The sequence below is a fragment of the Rhinatrema bivittatum genome, chromosome 4 (assembly GCF_901001135.1).
Source record: "Rhinatrema bivittatum chromosome 4, aRhiBiv1.1, whole genome shotgun sequence".
NCBI classification, from domain to species: Eukaryota; Metazoa; Chordata; class Amphibia; order Gymnophiona; family Rhinatrematidae; genus Rhinatrema; species Rhinatrema bivittatum.
Genome location: NC_042618.1, coordinates 478,603,547 through 478,623,836, shown reverse-complemented (window position 1 = coordinate 478,623,836; position 20,290 = coordinate 478,603,547). Strand labels below are relative to the sequence as shown.

The 20,290-nt window shown below is 44.3% G+C and overlaps 1 protein-coding gene across 4 annotated transcripts in view; it reads left to right on the top strand.

The window, feature by feature from the left end:
- The first annotated feature begins 11,063 nt into the window (after window positions 1-11,063).
- LMO3 (LIM domain only 3) overlaps window positions 11,064-20,290 on the top strand; it is a 211,077-nt gene continuing 201,850 nt past the window's right edge. The window contains exons 1-2 of one of the 4 annotated variants that reach the window (XM_029597333.1): window positions 11,064-11,203; window positions 14,267-14,480. In XM_029597333.1, the coding sequence (XP_029453193.1) occupies window positions 11,092-11,203; window positions 14,267-14,480 (326 nt within the window). In that variant the 5' untranslated portion in view covers window positions 11,064-11,091. Of the gene's footprint in view, window positions 11,204-12,006; window positions 12,296-12,866; window positions 13,378-13,679; window positions 13,989-14,266; window positions 14,481-20,290 lie in introns of those variants that run through there. The other 3 variants (XM_029597337.1, XM_029597334.1, XM_029597336.1) reach the window with 3 other exon arrangements.

The window sequence follows — 20,290 nt, the reverse complement described above, 5'->3', positions numbered from 1 at the left end:
TATAATAAAAAATGGTTGTATAATGTCTGTAATTACGAGAAACACCAATAATTTCCTAGTGTACTCACCAAAACGTTATAAAATGTGCCTAGCCTACCAGAAACAACAATTTCACCTCCTCCACCAGTTCCTTTACGATATTTTTCTTTATTTAGATTTATATTCCACTTTTCACATTTTTTCAGCGCTTCAAAGTGGATTATATTCAGGTACTGTAGGTATTTCCCTATCCCCAGAGGGCTTACAATATAATAGGGTCATTTATCAAAATGCTATAAGGCGTTTTCGCATGCGTTAAGCACCTTTAATGCATGTGAAAACCCCTTAACGCATGCGATAGCACCATAACATATGGTGCGATGCAAATCCGAAAAAGAGGAGGAGGAGTTAGGGGCGGGCTTACTGTTTTGCAAAGCCCTATCACATGGCTTTAACTATGTGTTCTCAAATGCCTGTGTTAGTAGTTTTGAAGCTCCCAGAGGAGAGAGAGAACCTAGCCATAATGCCCTCACCACAGATACATGTTTATATCTCTATGAGAGGCCCACCTAGTAACTCAAGGTGAGGTTTAGGTAGACGGTTAGGGGCCACTTTGACATTCAAAGTGAGACGTACGAACAGAACAGTGCTCTCGTGTGAAGATTTGATGACCTTTAGAGTGAGGAAACTCACTCAAAGATGAGATTTGTGCAATGTACTCTCAACCTAGCTTGATGGACTCTCCTCATGAGTAACATCAAGTGAGAGAAGATACTGTCATGGGGGTGTGCAAGTATGAGAAAGAGATAGAGAAAGTGGATCAGCATCTGTGTGTATGCGAGAGAAGGTACTGATATGGGAGTGTGTGTGTGTGTGTGAGAAAGGGAAAGGGGATTGATGCTTGGTGTGTAGGTGAGAGAAGGTACTGACAAAGGATTGGGTGTGTGAGAGATATAAAGGGGATTAGCACCTGGTGTGTGTGAGAGAAGGTACTGGCATGGGAGTGTGTGTGTGTGAGAGAGAGAGAGAGAGAGAGAGAGAGAAAGGGGCTCAGTGCCTGGTTTTTGTGTGAAAGTTCTGACAAAGGAGTGTGTAGATGTGTGTGGGAGACAGAAAGGGACTCGGCCCCTGGTGTGTGTGTGTTAAAGAATGTACTGATATGGGAGTGTGTGTGTGTGAGAAAGGGAAAGGGGATTGACGCTTGGTGTGTAGGTGAGAGAAGGTACTGACAATGGATTGGGTGTGTGAGAGATATAAAGGGGATTAGCACCTGGTGTGTGTGAGAGAAGGTACTGGCATGGGAGAGTGAGTGAGTGTGTGTGTGAGAGAGAGAGAGAGAGAAAGGGGCTCAGTGCCTGGTTTTTGTGTGAAAGTTCTGACAAAGGAGTGTGTAGATGTGTGTGGGAGACAGAAAGGGACTCGGCCCCTGGTGTGTGTGTGTGTGTGAAAGAATGTACTGACATGGGAGTGGGTGTGTGTGTGTGAGAGAGAGAGAGAGACAGAGAAAGGGGCTCAACACCTGTGTGCGTGTGTGACAGAATGTAAAATGTCAAGTGGTAAAGGTATGTTAGAATGGAGATTTTGCTCCCTCACCCACCAGTCCAGATCCTTCTGCCCCCATCCTCCCAAATCCCTATTTCCCCAGATTCCCCTCCCATCTCGGTCCTTCCTGCCTCTCTTTCACCATCCCTGAGATGCCTTCTTCCTTACTGTCTTCCTTGTAGCAATCACTAAGATCCCTTTTGTCAAGAAAACAAAAAATAAATTATCCAGATACATGAATGATCAAACACAACTATTTCTATAAAGCAAATTGAAATGTATATTATTTAATATGCAAATCTATGCAGATGTGGCACAGAATTTCAGAAACTTTGCTTCTGAATTCTGCTGCAGAATCTGCCCCCTGAGCTGCCTCAGGTAACTGCAACAAACAGAAACCCTCCTATCTTATTTGTCCTGTTTTGCTCTAGCAAGGTTTTCTATCAGGACACATATGTGCTGCTTCTCAGGCCTCTTTCAGTGATTAGACCGACGCAGTCTGTCTGTGCACCTCAGTTTACTCACTAGCACCAGTAACAGCTGTTCACATTAATTGACTCAGTAGCCATTTCTCAAGTTAATCCAGAAAAAAAAAAAAGTAATAAAATAAAATGAGAACTTGATGATATACTACACACTTTCGACCAGCTCCCTTTAAAAACTCAGGTTCAGAGAGGTGAAGAAAGAAGCATGCCCCGGTCTGCTGCAAACAGCTGGCACTTTCAAGACAAGAGCATGCAAATGGCGTTCGCTAAAGATTCATTTAAATGAATACTCTACGAAGATCTCTTTAAGGAATCTTCTTCATGTTACTAAGGTATCTTCCTGTATCAGGCACAATCACTTCTAAATGAAAAAGCACCCTAGGTAAAACCAGCCTGTGAAAACTGACGAGAATATTTTTAAAGTTCTTAGAAAAATTACAAGATGATTCTGCAAGGGCTTGTCGTACTCCTGTTTTGTGGGGGGAAAAAGCTTGTTGCAAAGTATAAAATTCATCACAAAATATTTCCTTAGATAATATAAGGCAGGGCTTCCCAAACCTGTCCTGGGGATTCCACCATGAATATGCATGAGATAAATTTGCATATCACGGAGACTCAATATATGCAAACCTCTCTCAGGCATATTCATGGAAGATACCCTAAAAACCCGACAGGCTTTGGGGTCCCAGGACAGGTTTGGGAGTCGGATGCTGCGTAGTAACAATAATGGAGAAGTTGTAGGTGAAACCTTGCTGATGAGTGGCTGCATGTCCATCAGCAGATCAAGCCTTAATCTGCAACCTCTTTACCGACCTTTTTTCCACATTTTACATAAGGGCACCAGAACAGAACAGTTACAAGCTCCGTGCCTTTCTTCCTCACCAAACATGTCCAGCCTGGTCTGTGTCACTGCCATGAGGGTTTCTTCCCTCCCCCTCACTTTCAGAATGCAGGATGGAAAAAAGAGAGGGCACAGTGAACACAGGGAAGATAAACCTCATTCTAGTATCTTGCGGCTTTAGGGACACGTTAATGCCGCCCACCAGAAGTAAGGGAGAAGTAACGGTAGATTCTTTTTACTCTGCAGTGTGTCTACTGGATTTGTGGTGTAGCCTGGGAACAGGTTCCAGTTTCCACATGGTCCTCTCAAAGGGAAACATCACACTCCAACCAGGACATGGCAGCTACTGTTTGTTAGAGAAGAATTTCCTGCAAAGAAGGTGTAATTAAAAAAAAAGAAAAAAAAAGAAAAAAAAAGACTAGATTGGCTGAATAAAATATTCAATGTGGCAATAGAATCTCAAAGTATATTCTTATCAAAGCACAGCTGAAACAGAGATAGTCACATACATTAGAAACATTGTAGTGGTTCATGCATTGTCTGTGGAAGCTGCTGAAACAGTGAGCAGAGTGAAATAATGTGGATTATTATTTTATTATCTACTAGAGACGTGTGAAGCCCGAACCTTTTGGTTTTCGGGCTGCCGCGGGAGTTAGTGCACGCTAACATTTTTACATTAGAGCGCACTAACCCCGAAAAGGAATTTTTCCCGAAATTTCAGGAAAGACTTGTTCGGGATTTGGGCTCCCCGAACCAGGACGATTGCACATCCCAATTATCTACCAGATTCTTGGGTAGAGTGAACTACAATAAGGCAAAGTGTCTTGCCAGAGTTAGAGAACATCAACTATATACAGCTTGGACTGAAACCTATTTCTAACACCAGGCCAATCCAGAACTATTCTGTAAACTAAGAGGTCCACATTCAGCCACTGGACGGCTAGAAATGTTACTGCTGAATGTACCCAGCTATCTTAAAGCTAGCAGGATAAGTTTATCCAGCTAACTTTAGAACGGCTCTTTGGCTGTCAAAGTTAAGAACATAAGAATATACGACATCATCATACTGGGTCAGACCAAGGGTCCATCAAGTCCAGCATCCTGTTTCCAACAGTGGCCAATCCAGGCCATAAGAACCTGGCAAGTACCCAAAAACTAAGTCTATCCCATGCTACTGATACCAGTAATAGCAGTGGCCAATCCAGGCTAGAAGAACCTGGCAAATACCTAAACATTAAAAACATCCCATGCTACTATAGCCAGTAACAACATTGGCTATTCCTTATGTCAACTTGATTAATAACAGTTTATGGATTTCACCTCCAAAAGCTTATCCAAACCTTTTTTAAACCTAGCTACATTAACTGCCCTAACCACATCCTCCAGCAACGAATTCCAGCTTAATTGTGCATTGAGTGAAAAATAATTTTCTTCAAATTGTTTTAAATGTGCTCCATGCAAAGTTCATGGAGTGCCCTCTAGTTCTTCTATTATCTGAAAGCATAAATAACCATTTCATATTTACCTGTTCTAGATCATTCATGATTTTAAACACCTCTATCATATCCCCCCTCAGCCGTCTCTTCTCCAAGCTGAAAAGTCCTAACCTCTTCAGCCTTTCCTCACAGGGGAGCTGTTCTATCCCCTTTATCATTTTGGTCACCCTTCTCTGTACCTTCTCCATCACAATTATATCTTTTTTGAGATGCGGTGACCAGAATTGTACACAGTATTCAAGGTGCGGTCTCATCATGGAGCGATACAGAGATTATGACATTTTCCGTTTTATTCACCATTCCCTTTCTAATAATCCCCAACATTCTGTTTGCTTTTTTGACTGCCGCAGCACACTGAGCTGACGATTTCAATGTGTTATCCACTGGTTGGTAAATCCTAATATGAAACCTAACATCATATAACTACAGCGCGGGCTATTTTTCCTTATATGCATCACCTTGCACTTGTCCACATTAAATTTTATCTGCCATTTGGATGCCCAATCTTCCAGTCTCACAAGGTCCTCCTGCAATTTATCACAGTCTGCTTGTGATTTAACTACTCTGAATAATTTTGTGTCATCTGCAAATTTGATCACCTCACTTGTCATATTTCTTTCCAGAACATTTATAAATATATTAAAAAGCACCATTCCAAGTACAGATCCCTGAGGCACTCCACTGAGAAAAATGACCATTTAATCCTACTCTCTGTTTCCTGTCTTTTAACATGTTTGCAATCCACGAAAGGACATCGCCACCTATCCCATGACTTTTTACTTTTCCTAGAAGCCTCTCATGAGGAACTTTGTCAAATGCCTTCTGAAAATCCAAGTATACTACATCTACCGGTTCACTTTTATCCACATGTTTATTAACTCCTTCAAAAAAGTGAAGCAGATTTGTGAGGCAAGACTTGCCTTGGGTAAATCCGTGTTGACTGTGTTCCATTTAACCATGTCTTTCTATATGCTTTGTGATTTTTATTCTTTAGAATAGTTTCCACTATTTTCCCAGCACTGAAGTCAGGCTCATCGGTCTATAGTTTCCCGGATCGCCCCTGGAGCCCTTTTTAAATATTGAAGTTACATTGGCTACTCTCCAGTCTTCAGCTACAATGGATGATTTTAATGATAGGTTACACATTTTTACTAATAGATCTTAAATTTCTCTTTTGAGTTATTTCAGAACTCTAGGGTGTATACCATCTGGTCTGGGTGATATGCTACTCTTCAGTTTATTAATCTGCCCTACTGCATCTTCCAGGTCCACCGTGATTTAGTTCAGTTCATCTGAATCATCACCCTTGAAATCTGTTTCTTAGAATGGGTATCTCCCCAACATCCTCATTAGTAAATACCAAAGCAAAGAATTCCTTTAGTCTTTCCGCAATGGCCTTATCTTCCCTAAGAGCCCCTTTAACCCCTCGATCATCTAACAGTCCAGCAGACTTCCTCACAGGTTTCCTGCTTTGAATATATTTAAAAAACATTTTTATTATGAGTTTTTGCCTCTACAGACAACTTCATTTCAAATTCTCCTTTCTTCTGTCTTACATTTAACTCGACAATGCTTATGCTTTTTCCTATTTTTTTCACATGGATCCTTCTTCCAATTTTTGAAGGACTTTTTTTTTGGCTAAAATAGCCTCTTTCACCTTGCCTTTGATCCAGCTATATTAGCTGGATAATGCTGAAAATCTGCATTATCCCCTGGGATGCCCCTAGACTGCCCCCCGACATAGCCAGATAAGTTTTCAGCCTGTGAAATCCTTATCTGGCTGACAGACAAGCAAGATTTTCAAATCCCAGCATTTATCCAGCTAAATGCCAGATGAAACCAAACTCGATGAATATAGATCTCTATACTATGAGGGGGGGGGGGGTCATTTACTAAGCTGCAATATGTGCAAACAATAGATGTATCGTGCAACATGGCCATATAGTGACAATATCACGTGTTATTTTGGGCTGACGTCCCTATTGCAATAAGCTGCTTGGCATGTGATTTGCATACATAAACTGTGCAAATGCATGCAATGCAGCTAATGCATAGGTAATCCTATGTAAATAAGAACGCAGTTGGCTGAAGCCACAGTATTTTCCAAACTGTTTCCTACCAATCAAAAGCTGTAGCTAACTGTTCCCCCCAGCATCGAGCCGTGAACGCACATCCCAATGCTCTGGGGCTGCTATTTAAAGGGCAATAAGGCCAAAAATAGCCCCCCCTTTTAAAGTGAAAAAATGAAGCTCAGGGGTCATGGAAAACCCTCCCATTTTCTGTGGAGGTGGCCGAAAAGTAAAATAAAGCTCCAAAAAATAACCCTCTAGTTAACTCCATAGAGTGAGCCCTTCACTGAAAATCCCTGGTGTTTAGTCAGGCCCCCTGAACCCCCTCCCCCCAGACGTTTGAGAGGGGCAAAAATCATGTGCTGCCATTTTGAAAGATAGCATCAAGCGGCTCGGAGCTCGGGTTTGCACTGGGCCATCACTGGACCACCAGGATGTCTTTTAAAGGTAAAGGAGGGGGATTTAATATGAAAGGGGGAGCCGAGAGGGATAACTAGGTTGGCAAATGGGAGGGGTTTGGGATGGTGCAGGGTGTTGCTGTGCCACATTACAAGCTTTTATTTTTTGTTTTTACTTTTTTAAAACTTCTATGGCACCTCAACAGGCAGTGAGGCGGGGATCTTCCATGAACCAGGGAAAGTTTTCAAATTGCAGGGGTGGGGGTGGGGCTACGTGGCCCTTTAAACACGATGACGGCCCTGTGCAAAAATGGATGCCATTGTGCGTTTTTCCACTTATTTTCAGGATATTTTTTAAATTTCTCAGTGAGAAAAGATATCACAGAAACACTGCTGTGATATTTTACCGGAGAGGGGCAAAACATGATGGGAACGTCCCCCCCCCGCGATATTTTGCCATTTCTGCCCTAAAATATCATGGCTTAGTAAATAGACCCCTTAAGTTTTTAATCTAAAACGTGTGGAGTTGAACAGCTCTCTTGCTTCCCTGAGCAGATTATGCAATTGACACTGCAAGAGTGCAGCAGCTGTAAAATGGTCTGAAATAAAAGAAACCTGCCACCAAAAGGAGGCGCTGTTACCACCAACCACACTTAGCGAGGTCTCCAACCAGATGAATCAATTCTGCTTCAGCACAGAGAGCTCCCATCCACAGCATCAAAAAAGAATGCAGGAAATTCAGATCCCTGCATGAAATTTTCTTCAGGCTTCCCATAGAAGATCCCAGGATCCAAATGCTGAACTTAGATTCTGTGTTCCTCAGTTTTTCAGACTGATAGGCATTTACTGTTCTGGGGAGTTTCTATTACTGGACTATGCCATAATGCTAGCACAGTGTGTGTCTGTGTGTGTGTGTAGGTGTCTGTGTGTAGGTGTGTCTGTAGGTGTGTGTGTCTGTGTAGGTGTCTGTGTGTGGGTGTAGGTGTCTGTAGGTGTCTGTGTGTGTAGGTGTGTCTGTGTGTAGGTGTCTGTGTGTGTATGTATGTGTCTGTGTGTGTGGGTGTAGGTGCCTGTGTGTGTAGGTGTCTGTGTGTGTGTAGGTGTCTGTGTGTGTGTAGGTGTGTCTGTGTCTGTATGTGTAGGTGTGTGTGTGTGTAGGTGTCTGTGTGTGTAGGTGTGTGTAGGTGTGTGTATGTATGTGTCTGTGTGTGTGTGTAGGTGTGGGGGGAGGTGTACTGCTAATTGCACATTTCCAGGCCGATCCTTCTGACCATAGAGAGACACTGAAGATTTAGGATCCAGCTTCCTCGCTTTAATCAATGGGGGGAACTTGAAATGCTTGCTGTACGATTATGGGAAAAGGAGGAGATGGAGAAACAGTAACCGATTTGTAGAAGAACATACTCTAAGTGCCCAGTGTTTAGGGAAGCCGGGATGCTGGCAATAAAGGTTTTTGATTGTGGCTAGTCACTGGCAATGTTTAAGGCTTCACAATTTAAGCTTCTAATTGCAAAGGAGTGTGGATTAAAACCAACCTGGGAAGAGTTAGCAGCAGGGGCCATAACAAAGTGACCTGAAAGCCCTATGGGAGAGCAGTGCAGCACGATTATGGGACAATTTACTGCAAAAGAAAAGTATAAATTAATATCCTGTTCAGCCAATCCGTTTGAAGTAACTGATTGCTACATGTTTTTTTCTTTTTTATTTTAATCAAGTACATTTCATGTTCGGCGTACTCTGAATGTGAAGGGGTATTAGAACAAGACTGGAGAGTATGCAGTCATTATGACCATTTTTGTGTTAATAAGGTACAAGGAAGTCACGTGCTCACTCCGATTCCACTTTCCCAGCATTCCCACAGCCGAAAGAGAAAATACCAAGCTAGCTCCGTTCCTAGGGGCCGATGCAACAAGCTGCGCCAAAGCTGCCACCGGTTTGTGCGCGAACCTACGTGGCTTTTTGCACGCGTTTTTCCCGCACCAGCTGGTCTTAGGTGTATATGTAATAGCGTGGTCAGCGTGGGGGGAAAATGCGTGCATAAACCTGCGCTTGGTTTTGTGGGCGTGCATGCAAATGGCATGCAGAGGAAGGCAATTAACTAGTCATGGGCTCTGCAGGGAGCCGTGCAGCGGTTAGGATGGGTTTTTTAGTGCCTGGGTCAGGGCAGGAGTTAAGTTAAAACGCTTAGATGGAGGCCGGTTCACTCCATGGCTGGCATTAAATGTGGTTGCTTATTATTTAAAAACATTTCTATACCACTTTCTCCATGGATCGTTCAGTGTGGTTTACAAGGAAAGTAACATACATAATTCTTATAAAATAATTAATGATAAGCATTAGATAAAGGGAAATTAAAATAACATTCATAATAAAACATTAACTAAAACAAAATAAACAGAAATAAAAGTGCTTCTGGTTGTGTGTCCATGCAGCTCTGGGGTGATCATGGATTACCTTCACTTTTTCTGGATGCTACGGTCCATCCCTGCTGCATTCCAGCGCCGGCACAGCTGCCACACGATCAGAGACGAAACATGAAAGAATTAGACATTGCTCTACCCACCTTCAGTCCCACTCCTGTTTTATGAAAGGGGAATCACTCGCAGGTCACCACATTAATGTGAGTTTCAGCCCGGGTTTCTGTGTGGCCTATTTCGTAGGGCCTCGACTGCGCATATTGGTGCGCGTTTTCGCACGTGTTTTACTTTTGGGTGGATTTTCTGCGTGCATCTCTTTTATTACATCCCGCGGAAGCACCTGCTTTTGCCACGTGCTAAAAAAAAAAAAACACCAAAAAACGTGCAGACAAGTACCGCCGATTTCACCACGGGTCTTATTACACCGGCCCCCCTGGTGTGCTGCGAGCTGACTGCAAAATGAATGATGTAAGGCTTAATGCAGGAAATGGACAACGTAATGAGGCCCTCTGTGAAGGAAAGGTCTATCCTGTCTGTTCAGAGCAGACAGGAAAGAACTCATCAGGTGTGCTCTGCCAATAATAGAACTAAACTAGCAGCTGGGTCAGTCTGGCAGGTTGAGGGTACAGGTGTAGTTATAGGAGGCGGTCAGACGCGGAGCCACGTCTGTGTGTCAGGCTAGGCGGCGCTCCGAGGAGCGACGGCCGCACTAGTGTTGGTGGCTATCTTAGAGTATTAACCAAGCGCCGAGGTAAGGCATGGGAAGAGAGGGGCGCTGCCGACTGTGAAGTAACTGGCCTTGGGTGCATGCTCACCCACCCAAGATGGTGGCGTAGAAAGGACGAGGACGATGATTAATAAAAAACCATCCTGGATCAGGAGCGTCTCCGGCCGGCGGCCGGGCCAGATGCGCAGCAGCAGTGTAGGCAGGAACAACAGGGCAGACCGAATGGGCCGATCTGCTACGTTCCTACGGCCCCGTTGGGAGTTAAGACGGCGGCGGAGGAAAGTGGCGCTCTTTCACACGAGGGGCCACTCTTTGTTCCATTCCTGTGAGCTGCAAGCCTGCCAGCCGCGCTCTCTCTCGCAGCCATAAGCAGCCAGCCCATTAGTAAAAGGACTTGTCATCCCCAATCCTGCATTCTTACAGTTCACCAAACATCTCCCCTTTTAAGTGCAAAAGCAGAAGATTACCATTTCCCCAAGTGCTCTCTGTTTTAGGCTGCTTTCCTAATTAGAGGGATGATAACTGCCCTGTTGATTGGCATTATAAAAGCAGGAGTTTGGCTTCATCTGTCCCAGGTGTGCTGCGGAATATTTCTCTCTCCTCTTCTCACCGAGCTTCAGAGCCTCTTACCTTTCCCCTTCATTGTTCCTTAAAGTTTTCATCTGAGGAATTAATACAGATAAAAAGACGTTACAAAAGAACCTCCACTGCCAAAACTCATCACGGGAACCTTTTATCAAAAGTACAACCTACACAAGTTAGAGGGTTTTAATTTTCTTTTTTTTTTTTACCCTTTTGTTTCTGAGGGTTAAAAAAAAAATAGAAAAAGAGAGAAAGAGAAAGCCACCCCAGCCCCTCGGAGCTCTGTCAGTGGTTTGAATATACCATTAAAACTGGCGTCACTACAAAGGTTGGGAAGATCTAACTGTCAATACCGAGTCCGGCAAGGGGGGAGGCAGCCAGCTTTGGTGAGGAAGAGATACTTTGATATTTTGGAATGTTAGAAGGGTGAATGTGAAAAATTGGAGGTTGGGGATCTAATTACCCAACCATAATTGGGGGCTAGGGAATAAGCTGCCGTCCTCTCAACTCACCGCAGATCAATTATGTTAAAAGAACATCTGTAAGTAGAACTTAATGAGGTCCATTAGAGCCCCCTGCACAGGCTGCTGGAAGGCAGCTTGGCAGCTTCTTGGACGAGCTGAAGGGCAGAGGCGCAGGGCTTTCTCCGCACGGCTCCCCTCGCAAGGTAAGGCGGCTTCCGGCTCGACCCGAGCGGACGGAAAAGCCCGCTTTTCTCTCTCCTTGCTGCATGCATGCATTATTCTGGAAGTTTTGCAAAGTGGCAGGCGAGCTCGATTTAAAAAAAAAAACAAACCCTTGGCTCCTTCTCGCCCCGCTCACTTCGGCTGCACTTGGCTCGTCTTGGCTGCAGCCGATCCCACCCCCGTCCGGTTCCTGAAGTGTCTGCCCCCCTCTCCCCAAACCTAATTCACCTGGCTCTGAAGGGAAAAACTGCTATTCTGTCCCTCTTCTGTAGCACAGATTTAAAAAAAAAAAAAAAAAATCTTTGCTGTAAAGTGCATGATTGGGGAGATAGCCTGCTTTCACATAATTTAATTCATGACAAAAACCTAATTACTGTCAGGTAATACCCTGTCAGCTTTAATGCATTTCATCAGTCATAATGAATAGAAGAGCATTTTATGACCCATTTAATTATCATTATATTTTAGCGGAAAATGAATGGCGTGGAGCTGAATGTTAACTATTGCTCGGTGCCCGTGGCCTGCCGCCTGGCTCGGGCACGGGCAGGGCGAGCCGCGTGGCGGGGGGCTCGGCCACTCGGGCGCTTGACCCCCCGCCGCTCGCCAGTGATGTCACCGGCGGCAGCGGCCCAGCATTTAATTAGCGGAATGATTTAAACAAAGATTTGCATAGAGGCGCTCATCAGCGGCGGTGAATTACCGAGCTGCACTTTACCAGCGAGGGGTAACAGATCCTACCGTCGGCGGCGCGGGGGCTCCTCTCCCCCCCCCCCCCATCTCCTTGAAGATAATTAATTTAATTGTCCTCATTAGCTGTAGCATTTGTTTGGATTTGATTTCTCCCTGCGCCCCGCACCCTCCCTCCCTCCTCGGAGTGCATTGGCTGCCGGCGAGACAGACACCGGCGCTGCTCGCGCTGAGTGGCTGCCGCGATATAAACAGGGGCGAGGGGGAGCCCGGCTCTGCATGCCCGACAGGCACCGCAAGCGCCGTGCATGCCCGCAACTCGCCAGGAAGCTGCTGGAGGGCACAGCGCTCCACCCCGCTTCGCTCTTCGGGTCTCGCTTTTTCAGGTTGGTTTTCAGGGGGAAGGGGCGGCTGGCGACCGCTTTCCGTGCATGCATGCATGCATCTATCTAGCGGGGCGGGGGGGGGTCGGCGTTCGCCACCGAGGGCTTTCGGTCTAGGAAAGGCTGCACTGACTGACAGCAGAAAACGTCCCGGAGGCTGCAAGAGCGCCAGCCGTTTAGGTATTCAGGGTTAAGCGTGCAAAGGGTCATTTTAAACAAATTGGCACGGATGATTTTTAATAGGAAGAAGAGGGCAACACTTCAACTCTGGAAAGTCGGTAAAAGAAAAATAAATCTGTCCAACTCCTACCGTGCCTAAAAAAAAAGGGAAAGGAGCTGCGCAAGCAAGGAGTTTCTGAAGTGAAAGTTGCTGCCAGCCCGGCCATGTACTTTTATGGTCACGGGGCTGCTGCAGGTCCAGCTCCAGGACACGCATCCATCTTCCATCCGCCACGTTAACTTTGACAGCAGCAGCGGGAGGAGCTCCCCTGCGGGACTCCCAGGCTCGTGGGGAAGGGCGCGCGGCGGCGGCTGCTCTGCTAAACTTTCACCCTGGGCAGCGCGCGCGCGCGCGGGGGGCCCTGTCGCGGGCCGCATCCCGCACGAGCCCGCCAGCCAAGTTCAGGGGAAGCGGCTGCCTCCTGTTTCGGGGACGAGACGGGGGGCATCCTACACTCTCTGTTTTTTTGTTTGCGTTTAACCCTTCCTGACGTGAGGGGAGGTCTTCGCCCGGGGAAGGAAGGCGGCGCATGGCCAAAGGGGCTTTGTCTGCGCTTCTCTGGAGACGGCGGCGGCGGCATCTTCTTCCAGCGCTTCGGGGCCGTTCTGCGCGAGCCGCCTCTGACCGTTTCTGGGGGGGGAGGGGAGAGCGAAGACGAGCGCGAGCAGCCTCTGACCGTTTCTTGGGGGGAGAGAGCGAAGACGAGCGCGAGCCGCCTCTCATTCGCCGTCCAGCAGCAGCGCTTGGGCGCGCGCGGGAGGCGGGGAAGAAAGAGAGACGGACGCGGCGGCGGCGGTTCCGGCCCGAAGGAAGCGGCTCTGCCCGCGGACCCGGCGCCTCATGCAGAAAGCGCGGAGAAGTTTCGGTGAGGCTCCGCGCCCCTCGCCCCCGGGCCTCTTTCTTGGGATGGGGGGGGGCCCCCCCCCCTCTCTCCTGTGCGTGCCTTGCGCGCGCCCTGCTGCCATGGTAACGGTAATTAAAGCGCGGGGAGCGCGGGAGTGCCGGCAGAGGCGGCTCGAGCTCCGGACGCACGACGGAGAGGGGAGCCGAGAGCTGCGGAGGGAGGGAGGGAGGGCGGGCGGGGGAGCTCTTCGGCGGCTTAGAAACTTTCGGGCGCCTCTTTCTTTACGGGTGGGGGAGGTGCTGCAGCCGCCGCCGCTCTGCTCGCTTTTTTCTCATTGAGGCGGGCTGGGGAAGGGCATTTCTCGTAATCTTTGCCAGACGGAGCGATGCGAGGACTTGGTAACTTTTCAGTGGCATTCGCAGCGCTTTGAGGGCTGCATCCTTTACCACTGCCGGATCCTCAGCCCTTCGGGGCATGCTCCCGGCTTCTCTGTGCTAAATAAAAAGTCGGGTCATGACCCACTTCTACCTTTTTGTGCATTTATTCAGTGGAGCACTTATGCATCTATTGGCATCTTAAACAAGATCTGTTAGCTACCGTTTTCTACTTATTGTAACATCTGCATCAAGAAGGTAAAGAACAGCCCCCCCCCCCCCCCTCGAATTAGATATATATATATATTTATTTTTTTTTTTTAAATTCCTCTGATATTGAGAGTACAACAGACCTTCGGCAGTTATTTTCAGCTGCCCAGTTTTCGTAAGCACCAAGCTCTATAAAACAGGTGTTTTCTATAAAATCAAAGGAACTAAAAAGATCTCTATTAATTTAAGAGGTGGGAGGGAAATACAGCTTAAAGCCCCTCTATCTTTTTATGGTAAATAAAACGTACAGTCTTTCTTTCTTTCAGGTATACAAATGCTCTCAGTCCAGCCGGACACCAAGCCGAAAGGTTGTGCTGGCTGCAACCGAAAGATCAAGGACCGCTACCTGCTCAAAGCCCTTGACAAATACTGGCATGAGGACTGCCTGAAGTGTGCCTGCTGCGACTGCCGCCTGGGGGAAGTGGGATCCACCTTGTACACCAAAGCCAACCTCATCCTGTGCCGCAGGGACTACCTGAGGTAAGAACTGCTAGCAGGCTACACATGCTACGGGGGTTTGCGCTCCCTGTTAGGCATCTACTCCTTTGCTGTGAAAGACATTACAAAAACAGATGGCCTTTTTTTGACAAAGGTTTGTGGCTCTCTGAAGTCCCCTGTGCCCCTGGCTCATCTGTATGAGGATCTTTTTAGGTGCCACATTAAGACTTTCCCGTAAATAGCTATGTTTTGACCTGCTTCTGTTTTTATATATCTAAACAGGGTGTATTTGCCGGTGGTGGGTTTTTTTTTTGTTTTTTTTTAAGTTAAGGGCAGTGAGTTTAAAGATGATCCTTTGTATGTAAGGGGGATTAATGGTATGTCACAGTAGTCATGGGTCAAAGGACGTACATCTGTGCTGTGAAACCTTGGTGGGGGAGTGTCGTCTTCACTTCACAACTTGGAAACATTACGCCCTGATAGAACAAGAGTTGGATTCCATGAAGTATACGTTTTCCAGGGGCATACTTTACACGGAGTGCAAACTTTCAAAATGTATGCAATAGGGAGGCTGTGTATGTGAACAAGTATTGGCTTTTTTTTTTTTTTTGGTGTGGATAAATAAGCTGTGGTTAGTGCTTTGTATGACATGTTCCTCCTCCCTTTAGACTTTTTATTGCCTACAAAGATTTACATTTTTTTTCACTTAATTCCCCCTTTGATTCTCTCCGTGAGGAAAGGTGGGAGGGTGGCAGCGGCAGCAAGGAACACTCCAGCTGCTTCAGAGGAGCACTTGCCTTCCTTTCTGTGAGCTGTGAAAGTAACAAAAGGACTGTACAGAATGCCATCCTTGTTTTTTTAACTTAGCTAATTTTTCTTGGCCAAAAAAAATGTATGCCTGTAAGTTGAAAAAAGACACACACATAGAAATTAGTGTTGACCTAAAGGAGTCTCCACTTGTGCCAAAAGTCAAATATTTCCTAGCTTGACTTGTACTTGAACAATGAGTTAGGAATTGTAGCGGTATCCCTCTGTTGTCAGATACAACCATACAAGTACAAATAGCAATCATTTTGACATCTTGTCTCTATTTCTGTGGTTTCCCTTCATAGTAAAAAGGATGGGTGTCTACAGTAGAAACACGAGAAATTCTGTGGATAGCCATTACAGTAATTCATAGTTTTAATCTCAAAAGCATTTCAGGGTTAGCCTATGGTGGGATGCTGATGTATTGGCACTGTACCTTCAACTGAAGGTACAGTGCTATTTGAAACAAGTGTTTGGTTAAAAATGGTAAACTACATGGTCACTTAAAATTATGGGAGGTGGATGCTACCTAACCAATCTAAAACAATTTTTTTTTATGTAGTAAAACCAGAGTGCAAAAGGTGTCTATAGTACAAGTGAAGTTTTCAGTTTTACATGCAATGTCTTTACCTGTAAAGACATACAATGATCCTACCAAACTGGTTCTGCTTGTTCAAATCTTTTATCTAGATAAATACATTAATCAAAATACAAGGCCTAGAAAAATCTGTTCTGTAGTTTTTTGTTTTTGTTTTTTTTTGCCATATTTGATTTGCATTGTAGGTACCGTATATAACCTAATCTAGTCTGCATTCTTTCACTTGCTGGGGGAACAGTTGCAATCTGGATTTCCACTGTTTTTCATATTTCATGACAATTCCAGTTACTACTAAATATAAAGATTTATTTGTTCATTAAGGTGGTTTCTAATCGCTCAGATGTTCTGGTTCTTTACTGGAAAGAACTGGTCTACAGCTAAGGCAAAGCTATGGTTATGTGGGCATTGTACTTTTGCCAGAAACTTACAGAAAGCCCCCTCAAAGATATTTGGTGTCAGTTCTTTGAAATCATTCTTTTTCTGGTTATGACTTCATTAAACTTACCAGCAAGTCTCTTCATCCCATTGCCACAACATAGCATGATAGAACCATTTTGATGCAACTGCAATGCAATGCTCTTTGGAGGAGGGGGCTGAAAAGAGAAATCTGAATTCAGACAGTGAACATGAGCCATGACTTTTTTTTTTTGTACAGTCTGGGGTACTGATGCTCAGACGAAGTTAAAAGAACAGGATTGCTTCTATGGCCAAGACCATAAGCAAAACTGACTGCCATGCAGGTTACCCCTAGGTTATCAGATACTACCATGGGAAACTTGCTGGGCATACTGGATGGACCATTGGTCTTTCTGCTGTCATTTCTATGTTTATTTCATATGGTATGTGATCTGAGGTAATACATAGTATCAATCAGAATTTTCTGGTATCAGTCATATGAAGCTTGATTTCATGGGGGCATGTGTGCCAGAAACAAACATGTCAAGATATTTTTCCCCGTGACTGTTTAACATGTCATGTGGTTGCATTAAATACAGAGAATATTTAAATGAACGCTTGACTCTGTAATTGTGTTAAAATTGCATTCCTAATATTATGCTAAACATCAATCTAGGGCCAGATGTATGAGGCATTCTGATAATTCTTCTCATAGGCCCAAAATGGGAGACCATTTTAGTACAGAGGTCCCTAAATATTCTGTTAATAGTGAATTTTTTTATATCCTTTTTCCGCTTTATTATGACTAAAAAAAAAAAAAAAAAGACTGAAATATTGCACACTGGCTTTAGACAATTAAGCATTTTAATTCTTAGATGAACAGAATGGAAAGAATCATTCTATTCCTGAATGGTACTTTTTTCTTTTGAATAAAAATACACGATTCAAAATGAGAGCACCAAAGTTCCACCATTTTTACAACTGGTAATGCATCTCACTGCAGTAATCTCTCTAGTGATCAGTTATTGACACATTTGGTGACTGGTTGTGATGTTAAGTCCTCTGAGCTGGTGACTGTCAGGTTGGTTAACAGGAAGATTAAGGTGCATTTAAACGTTGCATAAAACAATACATAATTAGCATTGTGAAGGATAAAGGCAGATGGTTTTGCAACTTTCCCATTTTTCAGCTTATCTCTTGACTCTGCATATTCAGACAAGTCTAAAACTGTGACCTGGAGAGATGGGAAGCAGTCCTTCTTAAATCTGACTTGGATGATGTGGAGCTGGTGCCTGGCTCTGTAGCGGCATAGATAAAGGCTCTGGCACTGTATGCACAGATGCAGGACCAGTGCCTGCTTTTGAGTTCCATTTAGTTTTCATGATTTTACACTTTTATTTGAACATGTTTGCTAAATGAAGTCATAAGGGCATAAGAACATAAGATTTACCATAATGGGTTAGACCAAAGGTCCCTCAAGCTAGTTTCCTGTTTCTAGCAGTGACCACTCCAGGTCACAAGTACCTGGCAGGATCTCAAAAGTTCCCCGTATTTCCCCAAGTCAACCTTAATGGTTTATGGACTTTTTTTTTCTTCCAGGAACTTGTCTAAACCTCTTCTAAACCCAGCTACGTGAGCAGTTTTCACATCCTCAGGCAATGAATTCCAAAGCTTAATTATGCCTTGAGTGTTAAAATTCTCTATTTGTTTTAAATGTACTTTTTAGCATCTTTTTTGCATGTCAGCTAGTCTTGCATTTTGGAAGAGTAAATGACAGATTTGTATTTACCCTTTTGCATTCTATATCTCCCTTTAGCTGTCTCTTCAGCAAGCCAAAGAGCTCTAATCTCTTTAGCCTTTTCTCATAGGGGAACCGTTCCATCCATTTTAGTTTGGTCACCCTTTGCTGTACCTCTTTCTAATTCAGCTATATCCTTTTGTGATACAGTAACCAGAATTGTACACCTTGCTCGATGTAATTCTACCACAGAGTGATACAGAAGCTTTGAGATTCCATTTTATTCCCCATTCCTTTCCTAATAATTCCTAGCATTGTTTCTTTTTGCTTTCTTGACTACCAATGCTCACTGAGCAGAGGATTTCAACAAATCACAATGATGCCTAGATCCTCTTCCTGCATGGTGATGCCTAATGTGGAACCTTGCATTTTTTCCTGCATGGTGATGCCTAATGTGGAACCTTGCATTTTATAGCTATAATTTAGATTTCTCTTGTGCATCACTCTGCACTTGTCCTCATTACTTGGCATCTGCCATTTGCTTATCCAGTCTCCCAGTATTGCAAGATCCTCTTGTAATTTAACAACTTTGAATAATTTTGTCATCTTCAGATTTGATTACCTCACTTGTTCCCATTTTCAGATCCTTTATTAATGTTAAAGCAGTGGTCCCAGAACAGATCATTGGGATACTAAACTTCTTACTCTTTGCCATTTTTAACCCTATTGTCTATCTTTCTGTCTGCTAACCAGTTCCCAGTCCACAAAAGGATATTGGTTCTTAACCTATGACTTTCCTCCTTAGCCTCTGAGGGACTTTGTCAAATGCTTTCTGTAAATCCAGATGCACTAGATCAACTGGCTCACCTTTATCAATGTGATTTTTACACCTTCAAAAACATGTAGCAGATAAGTGAGGCAAAACTTCCCTTGGCTATATGTTCAGTATTTTGTATCTAGTTCCTACCATTTTGGCCAGCACTGATGTCAGGCTGTTCTGTAGTTTTATGGATCACTTCTGGAACCCTCTTTAAAAATTGGCAGTGCATTGGCATCTCTACAGTCTTCAGATACCATAGATTTTAAAGATAATTTACAAATTACTAAAGTCTGCAATTTCATTTTTTTCAGTTTTCAACATGCCGGGATGTATACCATCTGGTCCAGGTGACTTGCCACTCTTTAGTTTAGCAATTTTAACTTATTACATTTTCTGGTTCACTGAGACTTGTTTCAGTTTCTCTGAATTGTTACCCATGCCAGAAATATTGAAAATGTATCTCCCTTAGAAAGAATTAATTTACAGGGAAACTTTCATTCCCCCGGCACATGCAAATACCTGGAAATATGGGCGTGGCTGAGCCATGTGTGTATCTCCCAGTACGCGCAGAAGTGCCAGGTTTTTAAAGAGGCGGGCTGGCTAGGACTGTGCCCTTGGGCACTGTCCTTGTGAGGTGTGCACCAGCAGCCAGCCAGCACACGGAACTTACTTCTGCTCCTGAGCAGGTAAGTTTCAAAAAAAAAAAAATTTTTGGGTGTTACATGGGGTTTAGGGGTTGGGGTGGAGAGGGGAGAAAAAGGACAGGTAGTTAGGGACTTAGGGAAGTTCCCTCCTAGTCTGCTCCTTTGCGTTGCCATGTGCTTTTAAAGAAAATCTCCCCTCCTCCCCCCGTGCAGGTGTGCCCCAATATAAAATCGGGCACACGAGTATTGGATTTTATAATGTGCGCATCAACACATCCATATTATAAAATAGGTGCGTCCATGTGCGCCTGACCCTTTTTAAAATTTAGCACTTAGCTTCTCTGCTATGGCTTTGTCTTTCCTAAGTGATCCTTCTACCCCTTTATCATCTAATGGTCCAACTGACTCCCTTGCAGGCTTTTTGCTTCAAATGTACATGAAAAAATGTGTATGAGTTTACTTTCATGGCAAGCTTCTTTTCAAATTGCATTCTTTTATCGGTGCTTTGCATCCAACTTGCTTATGCTGAGCTCCGGTTTACGTCATTCGGATTCCCCCTTACTTTATTTTTTTAAATGTTCTTTTTGAAAGATGTTTAGTTAAATAGCATCTCCCCTTGCTGCATACTATAAAACATTGCTTTCCCCTCAGATACAGATGGCAGTCTAATTTAATTTACATATTAAAATACATACACAGAAAAAAGTGTGTATAAAATTTAAAATCTTTCAAGGCTTTCTTCTGTATTTAATTGTAATGGTGAAACCTAGTTATTCAGCCTCAATTAAATAAGGGACGGTACATCTTTATTCTTCTGCTCATGTTTCCTGGGGAGACTCTGTCGACTAA